General features: G+C 37.1%; 2 protein-coding genes and 1 long non-coding RNA gene across 7 annotated transcripts in view; 2 read left to right on the top strand and 1 right to left on the bottom strand.

Moving 5' to 3' along the window:
- Nucleotides 1-26,141, top strand: part of LOC116587173 (protein FAM170A-like) — a 932,324-nt gene that overhangs the window by 564,518 nt on the left and 341,665 nt on the right. The gene's annotated exons all lie outside the window — the stretch shown is intronic.
- LOC116585999 (protein FAM170A-like) overlaps nucleotides 1-26,141 on the bottom strand; it is a 65,588-nt gene that overhangs the window by 6,780 nt on the left and 32,667 nt on the right. For 2 of the 5 annotated variants that reach the window (XM_032335452.1, XM_032335454.1), the window contains exon 4: nucleotides 4,261-4,329. The exons of 2 other annotated variants lie outside the window; for them this stretch is intronic. In XM_032335452.1, the coding sequence (XP_032191343.1) occupies nucleotides 4,261-4,329 (69 nt within the window). The remainder of the gene's footprint in view (nucleotides 1-4,260; nucleotides 4,330-26,141) is intronic. One more of the 5 variants, XM_032335455.1, reaches the window with a different exon arrangement.
- LOC116586011 lies at nucleotides 2,761-25,918 on the top strand. Its single transcript, XR_004283854.1, has 3 exons — nucleotides 2,761-2,883; nucleotides 18,200-18,203; nucleotides 25,908-25,918. It is a non-coding gene; the product is annotated as an uncharacterized LOC116586011 (long non-coding RNA).

The following is a 26,141-nucleotide window of genomic DNA, read 5'->3' as shown; positions in this document are numbered from 1 at the left end:
AAGCTTGCCCCAAAACACTCTCACAGAAACATCCAGAGGAACACTTGACCACATATGTGGGCATTGTGGCCCAGACAAGTTGACATATAAAATCACCCATCCTGATGCGGCACCTGGATGGCTCAGTGGGTTAAGCCTCTGTCTTTGGCTCAGGTCATGATCTCAGGGTCCTGGGATGGAGCCTCATATTGGGCTCTCTGCTAAGCTGGGAGTCTGCCTCTCCCTCTTTCTCTGCCTGCCTCTCTGTCTACTTGTGATCTCTCAATCAAGTAAATTTTGAAAAACAATTACCCATCATGATAGCTAAAGCCGGAATGTGGGTTAGCAGGAGAGAACAGAACCCTGGGAAGCTGTAAGCACAGGCAATTTTGTTCCTACTCTCTTCCAATGACCTCCATTGGTGCTCGTGAACAAGACCAGGGGCAAAGTGGGAGGCTGAGGAGATCCTTCCTTGGTGGGCAGGTCTAGAGGAATAAAGAGATGATCATGGTGAGAAAAGCCTAAAGCTCCAAGCCTAAAAGTCTCGATGAAATAAAATTCTAAAACACCTTAAACATCAAGGAAATTCTACTACCCTGGGGACTTTTCATTATGGCTAAAAAAGTAAAAAAGAAAATCCTACTCCTGACAGGGGGCAACACACATTCCTGCATCCAGAATTCCATACAGTAGCATCCCATACCAATCCCATATGTACTCATGAGGAAAGGCAGAAAAACTGTTCCAGCACAAAACCTGCAAAATATACAAGGCAGAGGCTGGCTGGCATAGGGACAAGGAGCAGGATCACAGAGGAAACTCCACCCTTGAGAGCCAGGGACATGCAGCCCACTTAGGACTAAGGCTGGATCAGAAGAAGACACAACACCAGCAGGCTAAAAATAGCCAGACATGCAATAACATTTCTGGAGGAGAGGAAAAAATGTGAAGAGATACTCATGCCATGGCACAAGAAAAAATGAAGCCCAAGGGTACAAGAAAATCTCAAGAAAAACTCGGGGCACCTGGGTGGTTCAGAGGTTAAGCATCTGCTTTGGGCTCAGGTCATGATCTCTGGGTCCTGGGTTTGAGCCCTATGTCAGGTTCCTGGCTCAGCAGAGAGTCTACTTCTCCCTCTCCCTCTGCTTCTCTCCCCTGCTCATGTTCTCTCTGTGTCTCTCTGTCTCAAATGAATAAATAAATAAATAAATAAATAAATAAATAAATAAAAATTTAAAACGAAAGAAAGAAAGTCTCTCCGGCACACCAGATTCAACATAAACACAAGGAAACAATAGAGCAATTTGACTCTAGTCTTGCATCAAGAGTAAATATAGCGACAAAAATTCCAAATTCAGCTCACCTCCTGACTCTATAGACCCAACACCTTATACTAAGGACACAGCAGAAGACACCTACACATTTCCAGGCCTAAATCTCATTTCTCTCTGTCCATTCTTACTATACATTATATCCATAGCTTAATAAAAAATTAGGAGATGTACACACAGCAAACAACTCACTGTCAAGAGATACAAAAGTCAGTAGAATTGGGCTCAGAGATTACTCAAATGTTCAATAGTAGAGAATGGTAGAGAGGAAGGAAAAAGAAAGTATAAGAAGCAATTTTCAGTAACTGAAATCCAGGCACAAGCCGTCAGATTTTAAGGGAACTTTACATGCACAGCATAATGAATTTGAAACAACCCAATCCTAGGTTCATCCTAATAAAACTCAGAATTCCAAGTATGAATTAAAATGTATACAATCATCTAAAAAGAAAAATGAGTTTACCTTTCCAAGGATAAAAATAAGATTTGCATTTGCATTTTCCATCAGCATTACTGGAAACTAGAAAATGTAGCAATGTCTTTAAAATTCAGAAAAAAAAGAGATTTTGAATCTAGAACGCTACATTCAAAATATCAGATTTGATTTTGAAAGCAATAGGCAGACATTTACAGCTAAAAAACTGTAAAGAGGACCTGAAGGAATATCCAAGAAAAATGTCCTTCTTTTTAAAAGATTGTATTTATTTATCTGGCAGATAGAGATCAGAAGCAAGTGGAGAGGCAGGCAGAGAGAGAGGGGGAAGCAGGCTCCCTGCTGAGCAGAGAGCCCGATGTGGGGCTCCATCCCAAGACCCAGAGATCATAACCTGAGCTAAAGGCAGATGCTTTAACCCACTAAGCTACCCAGGCACCTGAAGAAAAATGTTTTAAAACATGATCATTTTTTCCCATGTTGACAGAAGAATCCAATTCAAACAGACCAAATAATAAGTATGATTAAAATGTTGCATGTCCTAAATTATAATGTGTATTTTAATTAGATCACTAGGTGATCTGTATGCATGTCAAAGCTTGATGAACATTGGTGTGAGTGCTCTAAATGGCTAGTTTACCATATCACAAGTCAATTGATAAACTCAAAAGTTGACAAATCAAGAAGTCAAGGTTCAAGAATGACATTTAGGATCACAGGCAGAGGGAGTAACAAGCTGAGCTAAAAATAGAATTTTTTTTTTTAAGAAAAGAGACAGCTATTACCTCTAAAAAGCAAGAGTATAGGGTGAAGTAGAGGTAAATCTTTACTTTTCAGATTCTATTATTGGTAGAGTTTGTGTTTAAATGTTATTTTTATAGCTATTATAAAGATAAAGGAGTGGGAACCCCAATGATTACACAATATTCATAGTTGCATAGCTGTTCTAAACCTGTTAACTATTTAATTTGTTTACTTAAATTTGGTGTAATAGACCAGATAATCGTTACATTCAAATCAAGTTTACACAAAATAAACCGTATTAAAATGAAGCATAGTATAAGATTTACAACTATAGTCAAAGTTCTATTTGTTTTTAAAGTATTCAATACAATAAAATTCCATTTCAGTTCAACAAAAGTCTTTGACGGTTTCTTAGATTGGATGGGAACAGAATTAGACTTGGAAATGTTTGCCTTTGGGAATAAAAACAATTATTGTTGAAAAATAGCTATTCATTGTTTATATCACAACGTAATAAAGTTCCAAATAATAGACCATTATTTCCATATATTCATAAATTGCAAGTAGTAGCTATCACCCATGAATCCATGTTTAAACCAGAGCAGTTCTAAGATGAGATTAATCCCAATGCTCTGCTCTAAACCCTAAAAGGAATTAACCATTTTCTTGTCTTTATTGTTGAAATAAACCCACGCTATTCATAATTTCCTGGAGTGAAAAGTACAAACAACTACTTTTCATTAGTCAGCTGTGCTATGGTAATCAACAACCTCCAAATCTCAATAGGTTCAGAATGCTATACTAATAGAAACCCATCCCAACCCAACACCTGCTTATGGGGAAATGTACTCAAGGATGTTTTTACGGCAACAGACATTTATTCCTCACTGCTGTTTAACGTTGGCAGCTATGGGTCTCTGCTTCTCAGGTCCTTTTTTTTTTTTTTTAAGATTTTATTTATTTATTTGACAGACAGAGATCACAAGTAGGCAGAGAGGCAGGCAGAGAGGCAGGCAGAGAGAGAGAGGAGGAAGCAGGCTCCCCGCTGAGCAGAGAGCCCAATGCGGGGCTTGATCTCAGGACACTGAGATCATGACCTGAGCTGAAGGCAGAAGCTAAACCCACTGAGCCCCCCAGGTGCCCCTTCTCAGGTCCTTTTATTCAAGGGCCCAGGGTGAAGGTGAGACATCTACCTGGGACATATAGTTCGCAGAGAAGGGGGGGATAATAACCAGAGAATTGGCAGAAACAGACACAACAGCCATTGAAGATTTGTGCTTGGATGTGATATATTTAACTTCTGATCACACTCCCTTGGCCAAAAGGCCAATGTCTGTGGGGAAGGAATCTCAATTTCAGCAGGACACACAGCAATTTGCATAGAAATGGATAGGAACCAGGACACCTGATTGGCGCTATCACAGTCAGTTTAGTGTCCAACTCTTGGTTTCTACTCAGATCATGATCTCAGGGTCCTGAGATCGAGCCCTGTGTTGGGCTCCATGATCAGTGCAGAATCTGCTGCAGATTCTCTCTCCTTCTCCCTGCCCCTGCCCCCCCCTTACTCTCCCTTACTCCCTTACTTTATTTGAGAGAGAGAGCCCCAAAGCTCTCTCTCTCAAATAAATAAACCTTAAAAAAATAAAAAAGAAACAGATAGGAATAATCTTCTTCCACAACAGAGAAGTAAATTTTGGGAAACATTAATATTCTGTAATCCCTTTCTTTTCCTTTAACATGCATGCTCACCCAAGAGATGTTCTGAGGTCATACCTCAGATGATGAAGTATTCCACAGAGGGATGGGAAAGCTGCAGGTATTGAATTCCTGTAGAAAGTATGGCTGAGTAAATTGAATAATGAAACATTTTTAATCTTAACTTGACAAAAATCCTGCATTTTTTGTTAAACTGATGCCATCCCAATTTATCATTTAACTATATGATGAAATAATGGATTTATGAAGATTTTCATATGGCATATTTCAAAGGACAATAAAAAATAAGAAATATAGGACATGTTTCAATTAATCAGGGGTTAAACTGGGATCCAAATTTGACATCAGATGAGTTCTGAATATCGATTTTTCAGTTGAGGAGAGAGAGCTTTTTAATTCCCATCAGATCTGTGCAAAATAGAGAGCTCAGAAAAGAATTTTCTATGAAACATTAGCATTTGTCAGACTATGTGATTTTTTTCCATTTATATGCAGAATATATGCTAGCTAGAATGCAGAGTCTAAAACTTTGTCAATATCATTCTGCCACATTTATTAGTTAAGTTGCCCTCTACCTCTTATCCAAAAAGCTATTGTCTTCAATCAACAGATTGTCTGATGGTAAAATTCTGACAGTACTGAACTAGTGATACAAAGGGTAAATACTTTCACCTGGATAGAGGAATGAAAATGGGGATAAAAAATTGCTACTTGATGGTTTTTATTATAAAATTCAAAGCTTAAAGTGTTGCTGTTTTTATACACCCCCACCACACACTAATACTGAGAAGGTACTGATTGCTCTAAATAAGCAGTAAACCTCTAGGGATAAAACTGTACCCTATTGATAGAAGTTAATAGTCACTTCTATTTTTTTTTTTTTTTACTATTTTGTATTCACACACAAAGCTGTACAGTAAGGAAAATACCCCTTTCTTCTTGAATTTTAAGGCAAAATACTAAATAGATGTAAGCTTTCCAATGTAAAAACATTGATACAGAGCTAATTTCATTTTCTTCATCATCATGGATATTAAAATAGATGAAATAAACCTCATGTAGAAATATAAAATATATCTCCACCCATGGGGTTTGGGATAGGGACGTACCAAAGTTTTTGAGGCACTAGAAAATAGGGCAGTAAAAATAACACTGTAACTTTTGCCAACTCTATTTCATTTTGTAAAAATCCAGTTCATATATATAGACAACTCTTAAAAAGTTTCTGGCATGAGGAGTAGTATAATACAAACAGTCCTATATTTGAATCTCAGCTGTGTCACTCTGGGAAAGTCAATTAAGCTGTCTGAGCTTCATGTATTAAGTGGGGAAACAAAGACATACCTTGACATATTTTAAGAATTAGAGAGAATGCATAGCATAGTTTTTAAGCACAATTCCACACAAGTGGAATTCAATTTTTGCAAGTCTTCATTGTTGTGATGGTTGTTTTTAATGTTTATTAATATGTAAAAGAATGAAAACTTCAAGAAGCTACTCTGGTGCTAATTTTAGAGTCCATTCAAAATATTTTGGGAGTATGCTATAGACAGGGCAATGTGTTAAAGGCTAGGAGAGATACAAAAAAAAAAAATGTTGGTGGGGGGACAGGCTTCTTTCTTACCTGTTGTAAATGTGAGATTGAAAAGCAAGAAGATGAGTTAGCTAGAAAAAAAAAAAAAGGTTATTTGGTTATCACTTCTGTGATTGAATAAAAAGGAGAGTTCTGTGCATTCTGGATGTTTCAGCAGGCGTGAGAGAAGCAGCAGTCTTTCTCAGGGCTTCTTTTTGATCATAGAAGATGTGGTACAATGAGAAATAGATACTTGGTCTTTCTCCCTAGTTCCTGACACAGAGCTCTCAAATCCTACATAATTTCCTAAGTCACAGGAGCACCTAATCTAGTAAGACAACCCTTGGTGGGACCCTAGATGGCTTTGGGATAGGGACTGGTCACCAGAAAGACCAAAGCCTGGTCTGAGGCTTTCAGTCCTATCTCTCAGTCTCTGGAGAAGGGAGAGAGAGAGGGGAGATTTAGTTGGCACCTATGGTCCCTGGTTTAATTCATCATGTCTATGTAGTGCAAACACCAGAACATACACTACATGACCAGGTTTGCAGAGCTTCCAGGTTAGTCAACATATGGAAGGGCTGGCAGGGTGCAAACCTCCCCTCCCATACACCTTGCCCTATACATCTCTTCCATCTGATTTTATGAGTTGTATCCTTTATAATAAATCAGTAATAGCTTGATAATTCTTTAGAATATCAGAAATAATAAATAAAGGGCTTTCCTGAGACCTGTTAAATGTTCTAGCACATATCAAACCTGAGGCAGGGTGACAAGAACTCCCAATCTTGGGGGAGGAGTCAAGATGGCGGAGAAGTAGCAGGCTGAGCCTATAACAGGTAGCAGGAAATCAGCTAGATAGCTTATCTAAAGATTGCAAACACCCACAAATCCAAAGGGAGATAAAAGAGAAGAAGAACTGCAATTCTAGAAACAGAAAATCAACCACTTTCTGAAAGGTAGGACTGGCGGAGAAGTCAATCCAAAGCGAGGGGAAGATAGACCGCGGAGGGAGGGGCCAGCTCCCGGCAAGCAGCAGAGCAAGGGAGCACAAAATCAGGAAGTCTGTTCCGCTGAGGGACATCACTCCAGAGGCTAAACCGGGGTGAAGATCATGCAGGGTCAGCAAGGCCTCAGGTCCCCCAGGGCCACAGAAGGACCGGGGGTGTCTGAGTGTTGCAGAGCTTGCAGGTATTAGAACCGAGAAGCTGGTTACAGAGACAGAGCCGAGGAGTGAGCTCTCAGCTCAGGGTTACCTTGAACCGGTCGCAGGCTTGGTGAGCTTGGAGTGCGGCCAGAAGCCAGGGAGATGGGAGTAATTGGGCGCTATTCTCTGAGGGCACATTGAAGAGTGGGGCTCCAAGCACTCAGCTCCTCCGGGCTGGAGACTGGAAGGCCGCCATTTCCATTCCCGTCCTCTGGAACGCTTCAGAAAGCATTCAGGGAACAAAAGCTCCTGAAAGCAAACCCTAGCGGATTACTCAGCCCCGCCCCTGGTAAGGGCTGTGCAATTCTGCCTGGGGAAAAGACACTTGAGAATCACTACAACAGGCTGCTTGTCTAGAAGATCAACAAGAAATCCAGCCAGGAACAAGTTCACCTACCAAGGAGTGAAGTCTCAATACCAAGGAGAGCAGCGGAATTCCAGAGGAGGAGAAAGCAAAGCACGGAACTCATGATTCTTTAGTCTTGCAGTTAATTTAAATTTCTTTTTCTTTTTCAATTTTATTTTCTTCTTCTAATTTTTTTTAACTTTTAACCTTTTCTTTTTTAACATTTTTGAACTGGTTTATCATATATATATTTTTCTTTTTTATATTTTTCTTTATTCATTTTCTTTTTTTAATTGTTTCTTTGTTTTTTTGTTTTTCTTTTTTCTGAACCTCTTTTTATCCCTTTTCTCCACCCAAGGATTTGGGATCTCTTATGATTTGGTTAAAGCATATTTTTCTGGGGTCTTTCCCACCCTTTTAGTATTTTACTTGCTCCTTCATATACTCTTATCTGGACAAAATGACAAGGCAGAAAAATGCACCACAAAAAAAAGAACAAGAGGCAGTACCGAAGGATAGGGACCTAATCAATACAGATACTGGTAATACGTCAGATCTAGAGTTCAGAATGACGATTCTCAAGGTTCTAGCTGGGCTCGAAAAAGGCATGGAAGATATTAGAGAAACCCTCTCGGGAGATATAAAAGCCCTTTCTGGAGAAATAAAAGAACTAAAATCTAACCAAGTTGAAATCAAAAAGGCTATTAATGTGTGCAATAAAAAATGGAGGCTCTCACTGATAGCATAAATGAGGCAGAAGAAAGAATTCGTGATATAGAAGACCAAATGACAGAGAATAAAGAAGCTGAGCAAAAGAGGGACAAACAGCTACTGGACCACGAAGGGAGAATTCAAGAGATAAGTGACTCCATAAGACAAAACAACATTAGAATAATTGGGATTCCAGAAGAAGAAGAAAGAGAGAGGGGAGCAGAAGGTATATTGGAGAGAATTATTGGAGAGCATTTCCCAATTATGGCAAAGGGAACAAGCATCAAAATCCAGGAGGCACAGAGAACGCCCCTCAAAATCAATAAGAATAGGTCCACACCCCTTCACCTAATAGTAAAATTTACAAGTCTTAGTGACAAAGAGAAAATGCTGAAAGCAGCCAGGGAAAAGAAGTCTGTAACATACAATGGTAAAAATATTAGATTGGCAGCAAACTTATCCACAGAGACCTGGCAGGCCAGAAAGAGCTGGCATGATATATTCAGAGCACTAAATGAGAAAAACATGCAGCCAAGAATACTATATCCAGCTAGGCTATCATTGAAAATAGAAGGAGAGATAAAAAGCTTCCAGGACAAACAATAACTGAAAGAATTTGCAAACGCCAAACCAGCTCTACAGGAAATACTGAAAGGGGGCCTCTAAGCAAAGAGAGAGCCTAAAAGTAGTAGATCAGAAAGGAACAGAGACCATATACAGTAACAGTCATTTTACAGGCAATACAATGGCACTAAATTCGTATCTCTCAATAGTTACCCTGAATGTTAATGGGCTAAATGCCTCAATCAAAAGACACAGGGTATCAGAATGGATTAAAAAAAACAAAACCCATCTATATGTTGCCTCCAAGAAACACTTTTTAGAATCGAAGACACCTCCAGATTTAAAGTGAGGGGGTGGAAAAGAATTTACCATGCTAATGGACATCAGAAGAAAGCAGGAGTGGCAATCCTTACATCAGATCAATTAGATTTTAAGCCAAACACTATAATAAGAGATGAGAAAGGACACTATATCATACTCAAAGGATATGTCCAACAAGAAGATCTAACAATTTTAAATATCTATGCCTCCAACATGGGAGCAGCCAACTATATAAACCAATTAATAACAAAATCAAAGAAACACATCAACAATAATACAATAATAGTAGGGAAATTTAACACTCCCCTCACTGAAATGGACAGATCATCCAAGCAAAAGATCAACAAGGAAATAAAGGTCTTAAATGACACACTGGACCAGATGGACATCACAGATATATTCAGAACATTTCATCCCAAAGCAACAGAATACACATTCTTCTCTAGTGCACATGGAACTTCTCCAGAATAGATCACATCCTGGGTCCTAAATCAGGTCTCAACCGGTATCAAAAGATTGGGATCATTCCCTGCATGTTTTCAGAACACAATGCTCTCAAGCTAGAACTCAACCAAAAGAGGAAGTTTGGAAAGAACCCAAATACATGGAGACTAAACAGCACCCTTTTAAAGAATGAATGGGTCAACCAGGAAACTAAAGAAGAATTGAAAAAATTCATGGAAAAAAATGATAATGAAAACACAACAGTTCAAAATCTGTGGGACACAACAGAGAGGAAAATATATAGCAGTACAAGCCTTTCAAAGAACCAAGAAAGGTCTCAAGAACACAACCTAACCTTATACCTAAAGAAGCTGGAGAAAGAACAAGCAAGAAACCCGAAACCCAGCAGAAGAAGAGAAATCATAAAGATCGGAGCAGAAATCAATGAAATAGAAACCAAAAAAACAATAGAACATATCAATGAAACTAGGAGCTCCTTCTTTGAAAGAATTAATAAGATTGATAAACCCCTGGCCAGACATCAAAGAGAAAAGAGAAAGGACCCAAACAAATAAAATCATGAATGAAAGAGGAGAGATCACAACTAACACCAAAGAAATACAAACAATTATAAGAACATATTGTGAGCAACTCTACGCCAACAAACTTGACAATCTGGAAGAAATGGATGCATACCTAGAGACATATAAACTACCACAACTGAACCAGGAAGAAACAGAAAACCTGAACAGACCAATAACCAGTAAGGAGATTGAAACAGTCATCAAAAATCTCCAAACAAACAAAAGCCCAGGGCCAGATGGCTTCCCCGGGGGAATTCTACCAAACACTTAAAGAAGAACTAATTCCTAGTATCCTGAAATTATTCCAAAAAGTAGAAATGGAAGGAAAACTTCTAAACTCATTTTATGAGGCCAGCATCACCTTGATCCCAAAACCAGACAAGGATCCCATCAATAAAAAGAACTACAGACCAATATCCTTGATGAATACAGATGCGAAAATTCTCACCAAAATACTAGCCAAAAGGATTCAACAGTACATTAAAAGGATTATTCACCACGACCAAGTGGGATTTATTCCAGGGCTGCAAGTTCGGTTCAACATCCACATATCAATCCATGTGATACAATACATTAATAAAAGAAAGAACAAGAACCATATGATGCTCTCAATAGATGCTGAAAAAGCATTTGACAAAGTATAGCATCCCTTCCTGATCAAAACTATTCAAAGTATAGGGATACAGGGCACATACCTCAATATTATCAAGGCCATCTATGAATAACCCACCGCAAATACCATTCTCAATGGGGAAAAACTGAAAGCTTTTCGGCTAAGGTCAGGAACACGGCAGGGATGTCCATTATCACCACTGCTATTCAACATAGTTCTAAAAGTTCTAGCCTCAGCAATCAAACAACAAAAGGAAATTAAAGGCACCCAAATCGGCAAAGAAGAAGTCAAACTATCACTCTTCACAGATGATATGATACTATATGTGGAAAACCCAAAAAACTCCACTCCAAAACTGCTAGAACTTGTACAGGAATTCAGTAAAGTGTCAGGATATAAAATCAATGCACAGAAATCAGTTGCATTTCCCTACACCAATAACAAGACAGAAGAAAGAGAAATTAAGGAGTCAATCCCATTTACAATTGCACCCAAAACCATAAGATACCTAGGAATAAACCTAACCAAAGAGGCTAAGAATCTATACTCAGAAAAGTATAAAGAACTCAGGAAAGAAATTGAGGAAGACACAAAGAAATGGAAAAATGTTCCATGCTCCCGGATTGGAAGAATAAATATTGTGAAAATGTCTATGCTACCTAAAGCAATCTATACATTTAATGCATTCCTATCAAAGTACCATCCATCTTTTTCAAAGAAATGGAACAAATAATCCTAAAATTTATTTGGAACCAGAAAAGCCCTCAAATAGCCAAAGGAATATAGAAAAATAAAGCCAAAGTTGGTGGCATCACAATTCCGGACTTCAAGCTCTATTACAAAGCTGTCATCATCAAGACAGCATGGTAATGGCACAAAAACAGACACATAGATCAATGGAACAGAATAGAGAGCCCAGAAATAGACCCTCAACTCTATGCTCAACTGATCTTCGACAAAGCAGGAAAGAATGTCCAATGGAAAAAAGACAGCCTCTTCAATAAATGGTGTTGGGAAAATTCGACAGCCACGTGCAGAAAAATGAAATTGGACCATTTCCTTACACCACACATAAAAATAGACTCAAAATGGATGAAGGACCTCAATGTGGGAAATGAATCCATCAAAATCCCTGAGGAGAACACAGGCAGCAACCTCTTCGACCTTAGCCGCAGTAACATGCTCCTAGGAACATCGCCAAAGGCAAGGGAAGCAAGGGCAAAAATGAACTATTGGGATTTCATCAAGATCAAAAGCTTTTGCACAGCAAAGGAAACAGTTAACAAAACCAAAGACAACTGACAGAATGGGAGAAGATATTTGCAAACGACATATCAGATAAAGGGCTAGTGTCCAAAATCTATAAAGAACTTAGCAAACTCAACACCCAAAGAACAAATAATCCAATCAAGAAATGGGCAGAGGACATGAACAGACATTTCTGCAAAGAAGACATCCAGATGGCCAACAGACACATGAAAACGTGCTCCATATCACTCGACATCAGGAAAATACAAATCAAAACCACAATGAGATATCACCTCACACCAGTCAGAATGGCTAAAATCAACAAGTCAGGAAATGACAGATGCTGGCGAGGATGTGGAGAAAGGGGAACACTCCTACACTGTTGGTGGGAATGCAAGCTGGTGCAACCACTCTGGAAAGCAGCCTCGAGGTTCCTCAAAATGTTGAAAATAGAACTGCCCTATGACCCAGCAATGGCACTACTGGGTATTTACCCTAAAGATACAAACCTAGTGGTCTGAAGGGGCACGTGCACCCGAATGTTTATAGCAGCAATGTCTACAATAGCCAAACTATGGAAAGAACCTAGATGTCCATCAACAGATGAATGGATAAAGAAGAGGTGGTATATATACACAATGCAATACTATGTAGCCATCAAAAGAAATGAAATCTTGCCATTTGTGATGATATTGATGGAAATAGAGGGTATCATGCTTAGCGAAATAAGTCAATTGTAGAAAGACAACTAACATATGATCTCCCTGATATAAGGAAGTAGAGATGCAACATTGGGGGTTAAAAGGGTAGGAGAAGAATAAATGAAACAATATGGGATTGGGAGGGAGACAAACCATAAGTGACTCTTAATCTCACAAAACAACCTGAAGATTGCTGGGGGGAGGGGGGTTGGGAGGAGGGGAATGGGGTTACGGACATTGGGGAGGGTATGTGCTATGGTGAGTGCTGTGAAGTGTATAAACCTGGCGATTCACAGACCTGTACCCCTGGGGATAAAAATATATTATATGGCTATAAAAAATAAATGAATAAATAATAAAATTTAAAATAAAAAAAAAAAGAACTCCCAATCTCTAGCCACGTGGCCAGGAGCACAGGTAGAAATTTGGGACTTGCAATTTGTATCTGATGTGAGAGTGGTCTTGTGGGACTGAGCTCTTATTCTGTGGGATCGGCATTAACTCTAGATAGTTAATATCAGAATTGAACTGTAGGACACCCTGTTCATGTCCAGACAATTAAGAGAACTCATTGGTATGGGGAAAAACCTCCACATATTTGGCATCAGAAGTTTTAAAGAGAAAGGAATTAGAAACAGTGTGTAAAAATAAACAAACCAACAAAATAAAACAAACTTGCTGCAGTTATTCCAACTAATTCCTATTCTTTTAAGAGAAATGGAATACTAAGTAAATAGGATTCCAAAGCAATTTGATAAACAGGATACAAAATGGTATGTGTTTTTTTAATTGACTTGGTCATGAAATTTTAATGGTGCTTTGAATTCCCAAGGGGTTAGGAGTAGGGTAAGATGCTATCCACGTGTTATCCTAGACGTTATTAACAATAGGATAAATTAAAATTGGAACAGGTATGATGAAAAACAGCTAATGGTTAGTTCAAGGAAGAGTTAAAATCTTATCTAGGGTTTTATATATTTTTTTATTTTTCCTGATATGTTTGTATACAAAGAATCCATCATTAATCATTACACCGGCTTATATTTTATACTGAAATCGTAATGAGCGACAACTCAAGTTAGAACCACTGAGTGCCTAAGATAGTCAGATTTTCCAATGAGCCCAACAGCACCAATTTTAAAATAAAATGTACAAATGTCAGAAGGGCATATAAGGAATAGTAATAATAATAGAATTGTCTGCAAAAGAAACGTTTGCCTAATAATGGCTTAAAAAGTTTTATTTTAATTCAGTGATAGAAAAATAATAGATTTTAATCATACTTAGTATTATTGAGTCTAAAGATAGAGATAAAAATCTTGAAAGGTGCTCTTTTACAATTATGTGGAAAATATCACATACGGTTTCAAGAATATAGAGACCAAACTTTTGATATTTCTTGATATATGCAACCATTTCATATTAGTCTAATTAACACATAAAACATGACAGAAGACTAAAATCCCACAGTCTACACTCCCATTAACTAAACTGTCATACATTCTATTAAATATATAAACCACAAATTCTGACCTGGCCATAAATAAAAGATTGTATAATCACTTTCTAAAGAATTGTCAAACTAATGAAGAAAAACAAAATGAAAGAAATAGACCTAATACTAATGTTTGCTTTCCAAAATGGTAAGCCAATAACTATTTTATTAACTTGTAATTAACACAAAGAACATGCATACACTCATTTAAAGAGCCAAACTATAAATAATAGAAAGCCCATTTGTGTGGGCGCCTTGGAAAAATATTTTTTGGCCATTTACATATTTTGTACCAAAAAAATTCTTAGTCACAGTTTCTAATACAAAGGCAAAATGATTCTTTACATGGCATGAGACGATCCCTAGGAAATGTGACATATAAAGAGAATCAGGTTTTAAAAGCTTAACTCCTGTTTTAAAAGCTTTTTATTAGAACAGACATAAACAGTACTGGACATAAGCAGTACCAGAGAGAAATAGTTTCTTTTATTAGGTTAACATAAGGCCACAAATTCATCATTGGACAGTGTGTTTGTGTCATTCCTTCACTCAGTGTGTGCTATGATTTTCTGTTAATCCCTATTCTTTCCTCTCTTTCTCTCTTCTTCCTGATTTCAAGTGTTCTTTTGCAAACACTCAACTGCTATTTCTAGTAAAAATTCTGTAGTTCATAACTTTTATAAAAAACATTCCCCCTCCAAAGGACAATGAAGGAAATGAAAATAAAAAGAGAAAAAAGTGAGTATGTAACTAACAGTCTCATAGTTAAACAGTACCTAAAGTACCATCAAGATCATAGTTCTTGAGGAAGCTGAAAATTAAGAAGGAATACCATTCTAAATATAAAAATAAAACCTAACAAAGAAGTTTGTTTAATTTATCAATTAAAGTAACTAACAGCTTTGAAGAAGTAATTAAGAACAAAAATCTTCTGTATAATGAAAATAAAAATTGCATACGGAAACCAACTGTTCTAGAAGATTATATAAGGGAAACAAAACTGCACTTTTTTTTTAAATTTTTTATTTTTTATAAACATATATTTTTATCCCCAGGGGTACAGGTCTGTGAATCACCAGGTTTAGACACTTCACAGCACTCACCAAAGCACATACCCTCCCCAATGTCCATAATCCCACCCCCTTCTCCCAAACCCCCTCCCCCCAGCAACCCTCAGTTTGTTTTGTGAGATTAAGAGTCACTTATGGTTTGTCTCCCTCCCAATGATCTCCCTGATATGAGGAAGTGGTGATGCAACATGGGGGCTTAAGTGGGTAGGAGAAGAATAAATGAAACAAGATGGGATTGGGAGGGAGACAAAACTGCACTTTTAAGAATTAATGAACACCTAAGATTTTTTTTGGTACAAAATATGTAAATGGCCAAAAAATATTTTTCCAAGGCACCCACACAAATGGGCTTTCTATTATTTATAGTTTGGCTCTTTCAATGAGTGTATGCATGTTCTTTGTGTTAATTACAACAAGTTAATAAAATAGTTATTGGCTTACCATTTTGGAAAGCAAACATCAAGTATTATGTCAGCAGCAAGGATACTGATTTTGACGATGACAATGGGGTAGCTTGTTTTTTTTTTTGTTTCAACCAAGAAGAGAATTAATTTGCTAATTGAGAGCACTACATTATAAGGTGTTCTTTTTCTAGAAACTTATTTCCATTTCACTGTTCCTATACTCAAGAGAATACACAAAACATATCTGGTGACCCAGTTCTTAGTTCACTTCGAAAGATCCCTTAGTCAGAAGTCTCTAACTTCCCACAAGCTCAGAACAAAAGAAGTGATGAGATCGTCTCATCTGTATTAGAGAAAAATTTGAGACTATAAACTTTATACCCCACAGAGCTAGCAATAATTGCAACAGAGAGGTGGGGAAAATATTAGGAATCATGAAAAAAGTAATTCCTAATAGTTGAGTTCTCACTAATCACTGTCAGGAAGCCAGGGCTGATTAAAAGTGTTCAGAGGGCCATCAGAACCTGGCAGGCCAGAGGGCACTGATTTTCAATTCACAGCAGTATCATGTGAGCGTTTCATTTGAAAAGTGCATGACCCAGTCCTGAAGGAATATTTTACATATTTATTAGCCTTGAACTCAACCCAGCCTTTTTTTTTTCCCCACCCCCGGTCAAAAGTCCCCATGATTTCAGGACATCTTTCTCAAGAAAATATATTATCCTTTTAGTGTGACAATAAAGAAATCAACACTCTAGGTACATTGTACTTGGAGTATATTGAAATTGGAAATGGTGGTTAAGTCAAAAATATGTAATTAACCCTAGGTTCAATCCATATACTGCAAAAAATGATAATGTACTAAAGAAGGGCTATTCAAATCACAAATAGGAAAAATGATTAAGTGTAGCTCTCAATGAGACCTCGGGTATTATTTAACTCAGAGCATCACTGACAATGTTTTAAAGCTGATGGAAAGACTCTAAGAAATTAAATTAGCCAATAGTAAACCAATGAATAAACCACCATGTAGATAGATGATACAGTGAGATATAAGAAGGTAACATTCATTTGAGAATTAGCACTTAGTGACAAATGATTTTTTTTTTGCATTTTTAAAATTCAAAATAGAACCCAAAGTACCAATCCCAAACATCGTATCTTTAATTAAAACTTGGAAATTCAACACAAATAGTTACCACTGGAACTAAGTTAACATTCATTCAATTTTCAGCAGATCATGTAGCTGAAAATTCGCTATCCTATACCTTACCTTCTTCCTCTGTAAAATGGATAAAAATACATAACAAATAAGGTTGCAATGGGGATTAAGTGAGCGAATATATGCAAAGTAATTACTTCGGTACCAAGTAAAAACTCAAATAATAGTACATACCATTACTCCAATTAAAAAAAAAATAAAAACAACTCTGCCAATACTATACACTGGCTAGACTTGATTACTTTTCATACATTTTCCTTAACCCTCTAGCATCCTTGAAAAATTCATTATCCCTGCTTTATAAAAAACAGGCACAGACAGATCCAATAGCTTAGAGAATTAGTAAGTAGAGAAATTCAGATTAAAATGAATGTTTGGGGCGCCTGGATGGCTCAGTGGGTTAAGCCTCTGCCTTTGGCTCTGGTCATGATCTCAGGGTCCTGGGATCAAGCCCCGTATGGGGGGGGGGTCTCTGCTCAGCAGGGAGCCTGCTTTCCCCTCTCTCTACCTGCTTCTCTGCATGCTTGTGATTTCTGTCTGTCAAACAAATAAAATCTTTAAAATAAATAAATAAATAAAATAAAATGAATGACCAAAAAACCCACTTAGCTTCAACTACATCAGTGGTTCCCAAACTTCATTTAATAAAAAGCTTGGAAAGCCTGTCAAAAATAGTTGCTGGATGTGATCAACAGAGGTTCTGATTGAAATGACTAAGGGGATAGCCATGAATTTGCATTTATAACCAGCTTACACATGATGCTGGTGTCCCTATTCGAAGGACCACATTTTGACTGAACCATACCATACAGTCTCTCTGAAAATTCAGGATAAATTGGTGGTAATTGCATCCCTCTTAGAAGCCCCTTTTTAAAAACCTGTAGATGGATATGTAGAAAGGCTAGATAATGCATCTGTATTCAATTTCATCATTTAAAAATCCAGGCTGAAGACTGGTTATAGGGCAAAATGTATTTCCCTTTATTAGATGGAGTTCTGAATTCCCTCCCTTCAAAAACAAAAACAAAAACACTTCAAAACAATCATGGTTTCCTAAATTCCCAAGTAAGCCAAATATCAGAATTTTCAGAGAAATCTCTGAACGGAATGATTTTATGAGCTATATAGTTAGAACTGAAGAATTGATAAAGTATACAAATGAGCATGATATTCATGGTAGAATGCTACTGTCTGTACTGCTCTAGATAGATAGCACACTCAACACCTGTAATGATTTCAAACGGTACTTGGTAAGGATTTTGCACTAACTATTGATTCATTCCTGTGCAGGCACTGTTATATGGATGAAGATTTCAATTACCCTAATTTAAATACTTGGAGAAAAGTATTCAACAAACTTGCTGAGTAGAAGATATTATCTTAAAAAAAAAATACGTATCTAAATATATCTTTGGTCAAAGAACCACTGGGAGGGCCAATGAAGAGAAAGTATGCAATTAATTAAATAAACAATGGTTCTTTCTGTGAAATCTGAGACAGGTCATCATGTATCACTCCTGCCCACCTGAACTCTTTTGGTGATGGGAAATTCATCAGGCTGTGTATTTTACTTCTATTTATTAGAAAGTTTTCTCATTTATTCTATGCACTTTGTCTGGGGTCCATGCAAACTCCTTCCCCAATGTAGCTTGGAGCTGATCTACAAGGCTGAAATCCTAAGCAAACATTTGCAAATCATTGGTAAGTACATCTGCCATCAACTCAGCAACTCAAAACAGGTCCACAACCATTGATTTACACCATGAATTCTGCCCTCTTGCAAAAACTCATTCCGCCTACTTGTGCCATTGGGAATTTTATAGCCTAAAAATTTGGTACCTCTTCAGTATATCAACCTTCTCATTACTTTGAAAGCAGCCATCTTCTCCTCCCCCAACTGACTGGTCTTCTCTTTCACACATTTAACTGTTTTTTTTTTTTTAAAAGATTTTATTTATTTATTTGTCAGAGATCATAAGCAGGCAGAGAGAGAGAGGAGGAAGCAGGCTCCGTGCTGAGCAGAGAGCCCGATGCGGGGTTTGATCCCAGGACCCTGGGATCATGCCCTGAGCTGAAGGCAGAGGCTTTAACCCACTGAGCCACCCAGGCACCCTTCACACATTTGACTTTTCCAGTTGTCTCACCATTCCAGTTTGATGTGCTTTCCAGACACTTGAATTTTTCTCTTCTCCAGGATCACTAAATATATACTTTGAGGTATCTTAGTAACCACAATATTTTTATGTAACTGAATTTATGTAATTAATTTTTTCTCAATGTAAATCATACCCAGTATAAACTAAAATGCAGCTTATTCTCCCACTAGTATTTATAATAAGTGAAGATAGCACTACCATATGGTTTCACCTACATGTGAAATAGATAGCATGGAGGACATTAGGAGAGGGGAGGGAAAATGAAGGGGGGGCAGATCTCAGAGCGGGAGAGGATCCATGAGAGACTATGGAATCTGGGAAACAAACAGAGAGTTTTAGAGGGGAGGACTGTCTGGGGATGGGTTAGCCCAGTGATGGGTATTAAGGAGGGCATGTATTACATGGAGCACTGGGTGTGTTACACAAAAACAATGAATCATGCAACAGTACATCAAAAACTAATGGTGCAAAAAAAAAAAAAAAAAAAAAAGAACAATGATGTACTCTATGGTGACTAACATAACATAATAAAATTAAATTAAGTAAAACAAAATAAAAGGTAAAATTTTGTGTATTCCCTAACATTAGCACTGCTTTCTTTGGCCTAATGCTTAATTTCATGGCAGAGGTGGGAGAGAAGTCTTTCAACCATTCCAAAAATATTTAGCATTTTTCACTTGCTCTGTGTCAATGTACTTAAATGCATTTCAAAATTAGTAATACACCCACAAAAAATAGAAGAGTATACATTAATTGATACACACAGGAGTCTTCATGCTTAATCTAATTAAGCATTCTATTGTTCTTGATGGCAAAAAATTTAAAAACCTTTCCTTCTAACTTGAAAGAACTTTCCAGACAACCTGCAGCAGCAATTTTTAAATCATCTTACTTCTAACCTACACATTGTGCTATGAGGTTAAGTACAAAAGACACAAAGAAAACAAAAATATAGGAGGGCCCAGGGATGATATTGATGATATTGATTGTAAGAACAGACACAAATAAAGGGAAAAAGGACTCTGAGAACAGAGAGGATAGAAAATACCCAAGTGAACTACAAATTGTCCTGTTTTTAGGGATAGTGATTATAGCCCACGGCCATTTGGGGAATTATCTGTAAGACATTTATTATTTCTAATGTTATTTAAAGGCACTAAAAGTTGGTCTGACAAAAAAATAAATAAATAAATAAATAAATAAATAAATAAATAAAAACATATTTAGGTTAACAATCAATAAGGATTACCCATGAATTTCCCAGCTTATTCATCTATTGCTCACTTGGCTAAGGCTCAAAGGAACTCCAAATACAAGTGAATTTTAATGAGGAAAATGAAAGAGCACAACAGTAAACGTTTGATGATGGATCAAACTGAGAATTTTGCTCTGGATTTGACACCTTTGTAAGATCCATAATAATACTAATCATAACTTTACTAAATATAACACATTTACTGAGGACTCATACTGTGACAATGTGTTTAGTATAGAAAGTCAATTACCTCATTTACAACTTGGAGCTATTAGTTAGGTCAGGGGTTGCCAAACTGGATCCTAGGGCCAAATCTGACCTACCATCTGTTTTTGTAAAAAAAAAAAAAGAAAAAAGGAAAAGAAAAAAAAGTCGTATTGGAATGCAGTCATATTCATTTACATATAGCATCTGTGACTGCTTTCACCCTACAAAGGCAGAGTCGGGTAGTTGTAGCAGATCATGTATTCAGCAAAGCCTAAAATATTTGTTTATTTAGCCTGTGACAGGAAAAGTCTGCCAACTCCTGAAATAGATGCTATCAATTTTACTTTTATTTTCAGTTGAAAAAACTAAGGTACCCAGTCTATTGCGGTTGACCAGATTATGTTCTATGATTGTCCTTGACTGACAATAAACAGTTCATGGTCCAAGTTACAAGCATATACCAAAATGACCTTCTCAATGAGAAAGAAGATGTGTAGCTCTTCCTTCTATGCCCCACATGCTGCAGCCAAAAGTGAAGTCACAATATGTGAATTTTAGAAAGCTTAAATTAATGGATGAAATTTGGATTTTGAAACATATTAATTCAATCTGAAGAACGGGAAAAATAAAGGGGACAGAGTACATTTATCTTACATATCTGCTCCTCAGAAAGTTCTTCCCTGACAGCCTTCTCTGAAGAACTATGGCAATAAATTCTCAGCCCCTGTCTCTGCATCACCCTGGTTATTTAATTAATAGCACTTCCCACAAATGTTAGCTGTCCAGTTTGTCAACTTGTTGTGTATCTTCTCCAATTTAGATGTAAGTTTCATGAGAACAAGGATTGTATCTGTCTTGTCCATCATGGTATCTCCAATGCCTAGTACTGTTAGTGCTCAAGAATACTTGAAGAATGATAGGCAGAGAAAGAGATGGGGGAAGGATAAGAAAAGAGAATAAGTCATATTCTCAATAGATAAAGACTGGGATAAAAACTTTTGGGGAAAAGGAAAAAAAATGAACATAGCAAAGAAAATGCTTGCTTTGCTCTTCTATTGTTTATTGCTATAGAGTAGATAATAGAATAGATAATGGAATAGATGATAGAAAGAAAGAAAATAAGGTATCCTCAAAGAAAGACTACAGAAGGAATAATTTGTGAGCAGTATCATTCCTCTAAATATCGATCAATTTCTTTCACCTAAATGAGTCATTTACAAGCAAATTCTTGCATAAAACTATCTTACTATGTAGGGGAAAACAAGAAATAGGGTTCTAAACCTATAATTCCTGAATATTAGAATTTTAAGGGACAAATTTCCATTAAGAGCTAACTAAAATTCAACTACTAAATAGGGTTTTGGTCTAAAACTGAGCAAGAGTAAAATGGTTCAATGAGTCATGAAATTTTATGAAGCTGGTAAAAATACTCTATCTAAATAGTAGCCCTTGAATCCAAAATGATGCTATCTTGTTTTCAGAAATAATCCAGTTATCTTTGGACATCATCAAAAGTTGCAAGTTGCATGTTTGGCAACTTCTACATAGAAAAGTATTGAGAAATTTTTTAAGTGTTTTGAGATTAGAGTCTATGTATGCTACCCCCTGATGTCCTACCACTAACACAGTGCTAAGAATGTCCATCCATGGGGTGCCTGGGTGGCTCAGTGGGTTAAAGCCTCTGCCTGCGGCTCAGGTCATGATCCCAGGGTCCTGCATCGGACTCTCTGCTCAGCAGGGAGTTTGCCTCCCCTCTCTCTCTGACTGCCTCTCTGCCTACTTGTGATCTCTGTCTGTCTAATATATAAATAAAATCTTTAAAAAAAAAAAAGACATCTGATTAAAGAAAAAAAAAAAAAGGATGTCCATCCATTCAGCAAATAAATGGGTAAGTATTTCTCAGTACTACTACTCTGTAGCCCATGCTGTCACACATTGGAAGGCATGCCTCCTTCTAGGGTATCCCACTCTCATGGGGAAGGCCAGTAAGCAAACATGCTATTTCTTCAATGCAAGAACCATACAGATATAATCTCAGAGTGCTAAGAGAGGAAGAACTAAATAAACAAGGCTGTGAATGAAGATCATACAACCCACAACAAGCAAAGTCTATTCAATTTGCTACAGCAAGGGGTCAGCCACCACTACTCATGTTTGGCAGAGACTCAAAGGCAGGCAGACCAAATAGCTTTCTAGTGGAGAAGAAGGGAAGGCTTCAGGTACGCCATTACTGGAGGCTACTGGCATGGGGCAGCTGTAGAAGGGCTAACTATGTGATTGGTTAGGAGTTATATATTTGGCTTTCTCCAGTTGCCCCTAAGAAGCAAGGGCAAAAATAAGGAAAGCCGTCAGTTACTGGTCACCTGTACTGACTGCTGCTATGCTGACTCTGTGGATCATTTTTATTTTTATATATGGTGTAGCCTTTGCTATTCGTGTACTCAATCACTCAAATTCATATTGATGGTGACAAAGAATTTAATTAACAAGTTGCACTCCCATTCCAAACAATTTGTACCCCAATTTCCTTCTTCTCTTACAAAGTGAATGTATCTTACATTTTTAAGGCTTCATATAAAAAGAGTCATTTGTTAGTGAAAGCTTGTTTGATTTCCAAAAAGACGAGAGTTATAATACAGAAAGATCAGTGTTACTGCAGAGAAAATTGTAAATCAATAGAGTGGACAATTCTGAAGCTTATAATAAAATTATTTTTTAACCTAAATGAACCTGACACCTCAACTCATAATAGTTATACTAGCATATTAAATGATAACATTTTAAATTTAAAAAGATGTTTATAGTTAACAAAGTAGGATGCTCCACCATCATCTAACAGTCATAGTCTCATATATCCCCCTTATCCCTATAATTTCCTCCTGGAAAACCTGTGTTTTAGGTGCACAAATCTACATTTGTTTTTTATCTTCATTTATCTTAATTCTCAAAGAAACAAGGATTTACAAAAAAAGGAGGAGGAGGAGGGGAAGGGGGAGGGGGAGGAGGAGGAGGAGGAGGAGGAGGAGGAGGAGGAGGAGGAGGAGGAGGAGGAGGAGGAGGAGGAGGAAAAGCACAACAAAAGCCTTGTCAACTACCTAAAAACTACTTGAGCCCAGATGGTAACATGTAGGGGTATGGGGAAAAACAGTTATATGTACCACACATCCTGTTACTTGCCTCAAGAATACTTAAAATAGCAGATATTTTGCATTTTTGTTATTGAAGATGTTGCTGAAGGCTGATTTACAAGTGACAAAAATAATGCTCAAATATACTCATAGTGTGCCTTTATGCATGTATCTTCCTCACCACATATATTTTCTTTCTACTGCTCGTGGTTTTAAAATGTAAAACACAATTTAATATAAATTTAATGGATCATATTCAATACAGTTTCCCAATTTTATTTATGAATCGTGCCAGTTTTTGCTGTCTTGCCTCAAATAGACTCCAGGAAATGTGTGACTTGCCACAGCTCAAGAACTTAAGTAAAAGCAAATGTGGTCTCTGATGCAAAGTCATACACTTCTCAAGTTATTATAAATTCAGAAGAAAATGATTAGTTCTGCTACTGAACAAAATATACCAGCTCATATTCAATGATCTGGGTTTCTCTATGGAATCACTTTAGGATTGCTATAGCGGGGGCTCTTAGCACTGACTATGTCATAACTACAAACCTTCATCTACCTCTAATTATCTCATATCTTCATAGTTCTCCAAAACAAGGACTGTTAACTTCAAGTTCACACATATCCTTGAAGGAGTCCATAAACCCTGAAATTTTATAGGAGGGCATATTATTTTCTTTCTTGGAGAAAGGATGCCCATCTATAATTAGATTTAAAAATGTATCAGTGATATCCAGTTGGTTGAGATATTGGGATATATCTAAATCATAACGAAGCTTATCATATAACCAAAAAGTCTTGGGATTTATACTAGATAACCAACCTAATAAAAAAATGGCTTTAGGGGTTTTGGTCTCCTCATACATCTGGTGGTGACATTTCTTCTCTTCTATCTCTGTACATTTCTTTAAGATTTAGAGACACTGGTCATTTCAAATAATATTCTATTACCATACTGAATGTTAAATTTACCAAAATATTTTCTCTTTAGTGTTAACATAATTTTACATTTATCTTATGTTTTAACTTGATGTTTTTCAATTTTAAACAAAGTCATCGATTATTTTCATCTATTTATTCTTCCATTCTTTTACTCTTATCATTAGTACACAGGCAGGGTTCTTTGTTTCCAACAACAGAATCCCTTCTAAGAAATGGATTTATTAAGGGTATTAGGTAGCTTAAAGAATTTCTATCTCAGTCAAGGAACCAAATTTGGATGCTAGACAGAAGGAAAACTGCAATCAGAACAGTAATTCATTATTTTATAGTGAAAACACTACTATGGCTTTTGCTTACCACTTAGTATGCTATGGATCAAATATCTGACAATTACAACAAACTTGAACCAGATTTTCAGCCACGTGCTCTTCCAGACCTACTCTCAGCCCTTTTCCACTTTGCTCTCTGTCTCAAGAGGCTGATCTACCAAATTCCATTAACAAGCCAATGACCCATATGGACTCTTCTTGGATGGACCAGAGCAGATACCAGAAGACTGGAGAGAAAAAGAGCGAGTTTATGACATTTATTCATTTGGGTCCCTCCCTCTTCAAGTATGTTGCCTCAGGATGGCTGTTTTCCTCTAGGCAACTTGCACTGCACAATTCTTTCTCCCTCTCTACTCCAGTAGAATATCCATTTTTCATTCTCTTGGGATAGGGTTAGAGGGCATCCCTACTGCTGCTAGACCATGGTTTATTTTTTTTTAATATTTTATTTATTTGACAGAGAGAGATCACAAGTAGGCGGTGGGGGGAGCAGGTTCCCTGCTGAGCAGAGAGCCCGCTGTGGGGCTCGATCCCAGGAACCTGAGATCATGACCCAAGCTGAAGGCAGAGGCTTAACCCACTGAGCCACCCCATAGACCATGGTTCTTGCTGCATTCACTAATATCTCCAGAATACTATAACAGACCTTTACCAATGATGCCTTTATAAATAGACAGAGTGTCCTTTGTTTACCAAAACTTACCAAAACAATATTTGTATTTTTGTTATCAAAGACCTGTTTTATAGCTACTCCAGAAAAATCAGAATCCTCCCCTATAGGATGCTCTATTCCTGCACTCAGCTATACATAATGTGATTTTACTTCCAAATTCCAAATCTCAGCTATAAGTCTGCCTGGGAAATCTCAGATAATATGAAGAATATTAGATGCAAAGAGTTCTGGACCTTTCGTTTTATCTTTTAAGCCTCCACAACTTAAGGAAGTACACAAGAAGGGAATAGAGTGGATATTGCATGAGCCAGCATACCATTATCTACTTCAAACACTGATATTTACACATAAAAATTTATGAAAAGTTGACCGGCTATGAAGTGAGTCACAGTGTTTTCTACAACATTTGTCATGTATATCCTTTGCCTATATTGCTTTATGAAAATATTTAGATTAGTAATCAACGAGAACAACTCAATAGTAACCCAGGACATGCAAGTATTATCAATAGTATATAAAGCTTAAAAGGTCAGGTAAATATTTGCTTTGTTATTTGTAATCAGAATATATTTTTCATATTTGCAATAAATACAGTTGAAGTTTATTCTACCAAATACATCCTCAAGGATGTAGATAAGACACAAGTCCCATTTCCCTTGCAAATTTCAGGGGTGCTGAAAATATTAAACAGTGGAAAGTAGACTGTGGTAAAAAAGCATATGTCCAGGATGTGGCAGATTTTTAA

Source organism: Mustela erminea, chromosome 3 (genome assembly GCF_009829155.1).
Source record: "Mustela erminea isolate mMusErm1 chromosome 3, mMusErm1.Pri, whole genome shotgun sequence".
Classification (NCBI taxonomy): domain Eukaryota; kingdom Metazoa; phylum Chordata; class Mammalia; order Carnivora; family Mustelidae; genus Mustela; species Mustela erminea.
The sequence above is the reverse complement of the archived record's forward strand: the minus strand, read 5'-3'. Positions and strand labels throughout refer to the sequence as shown.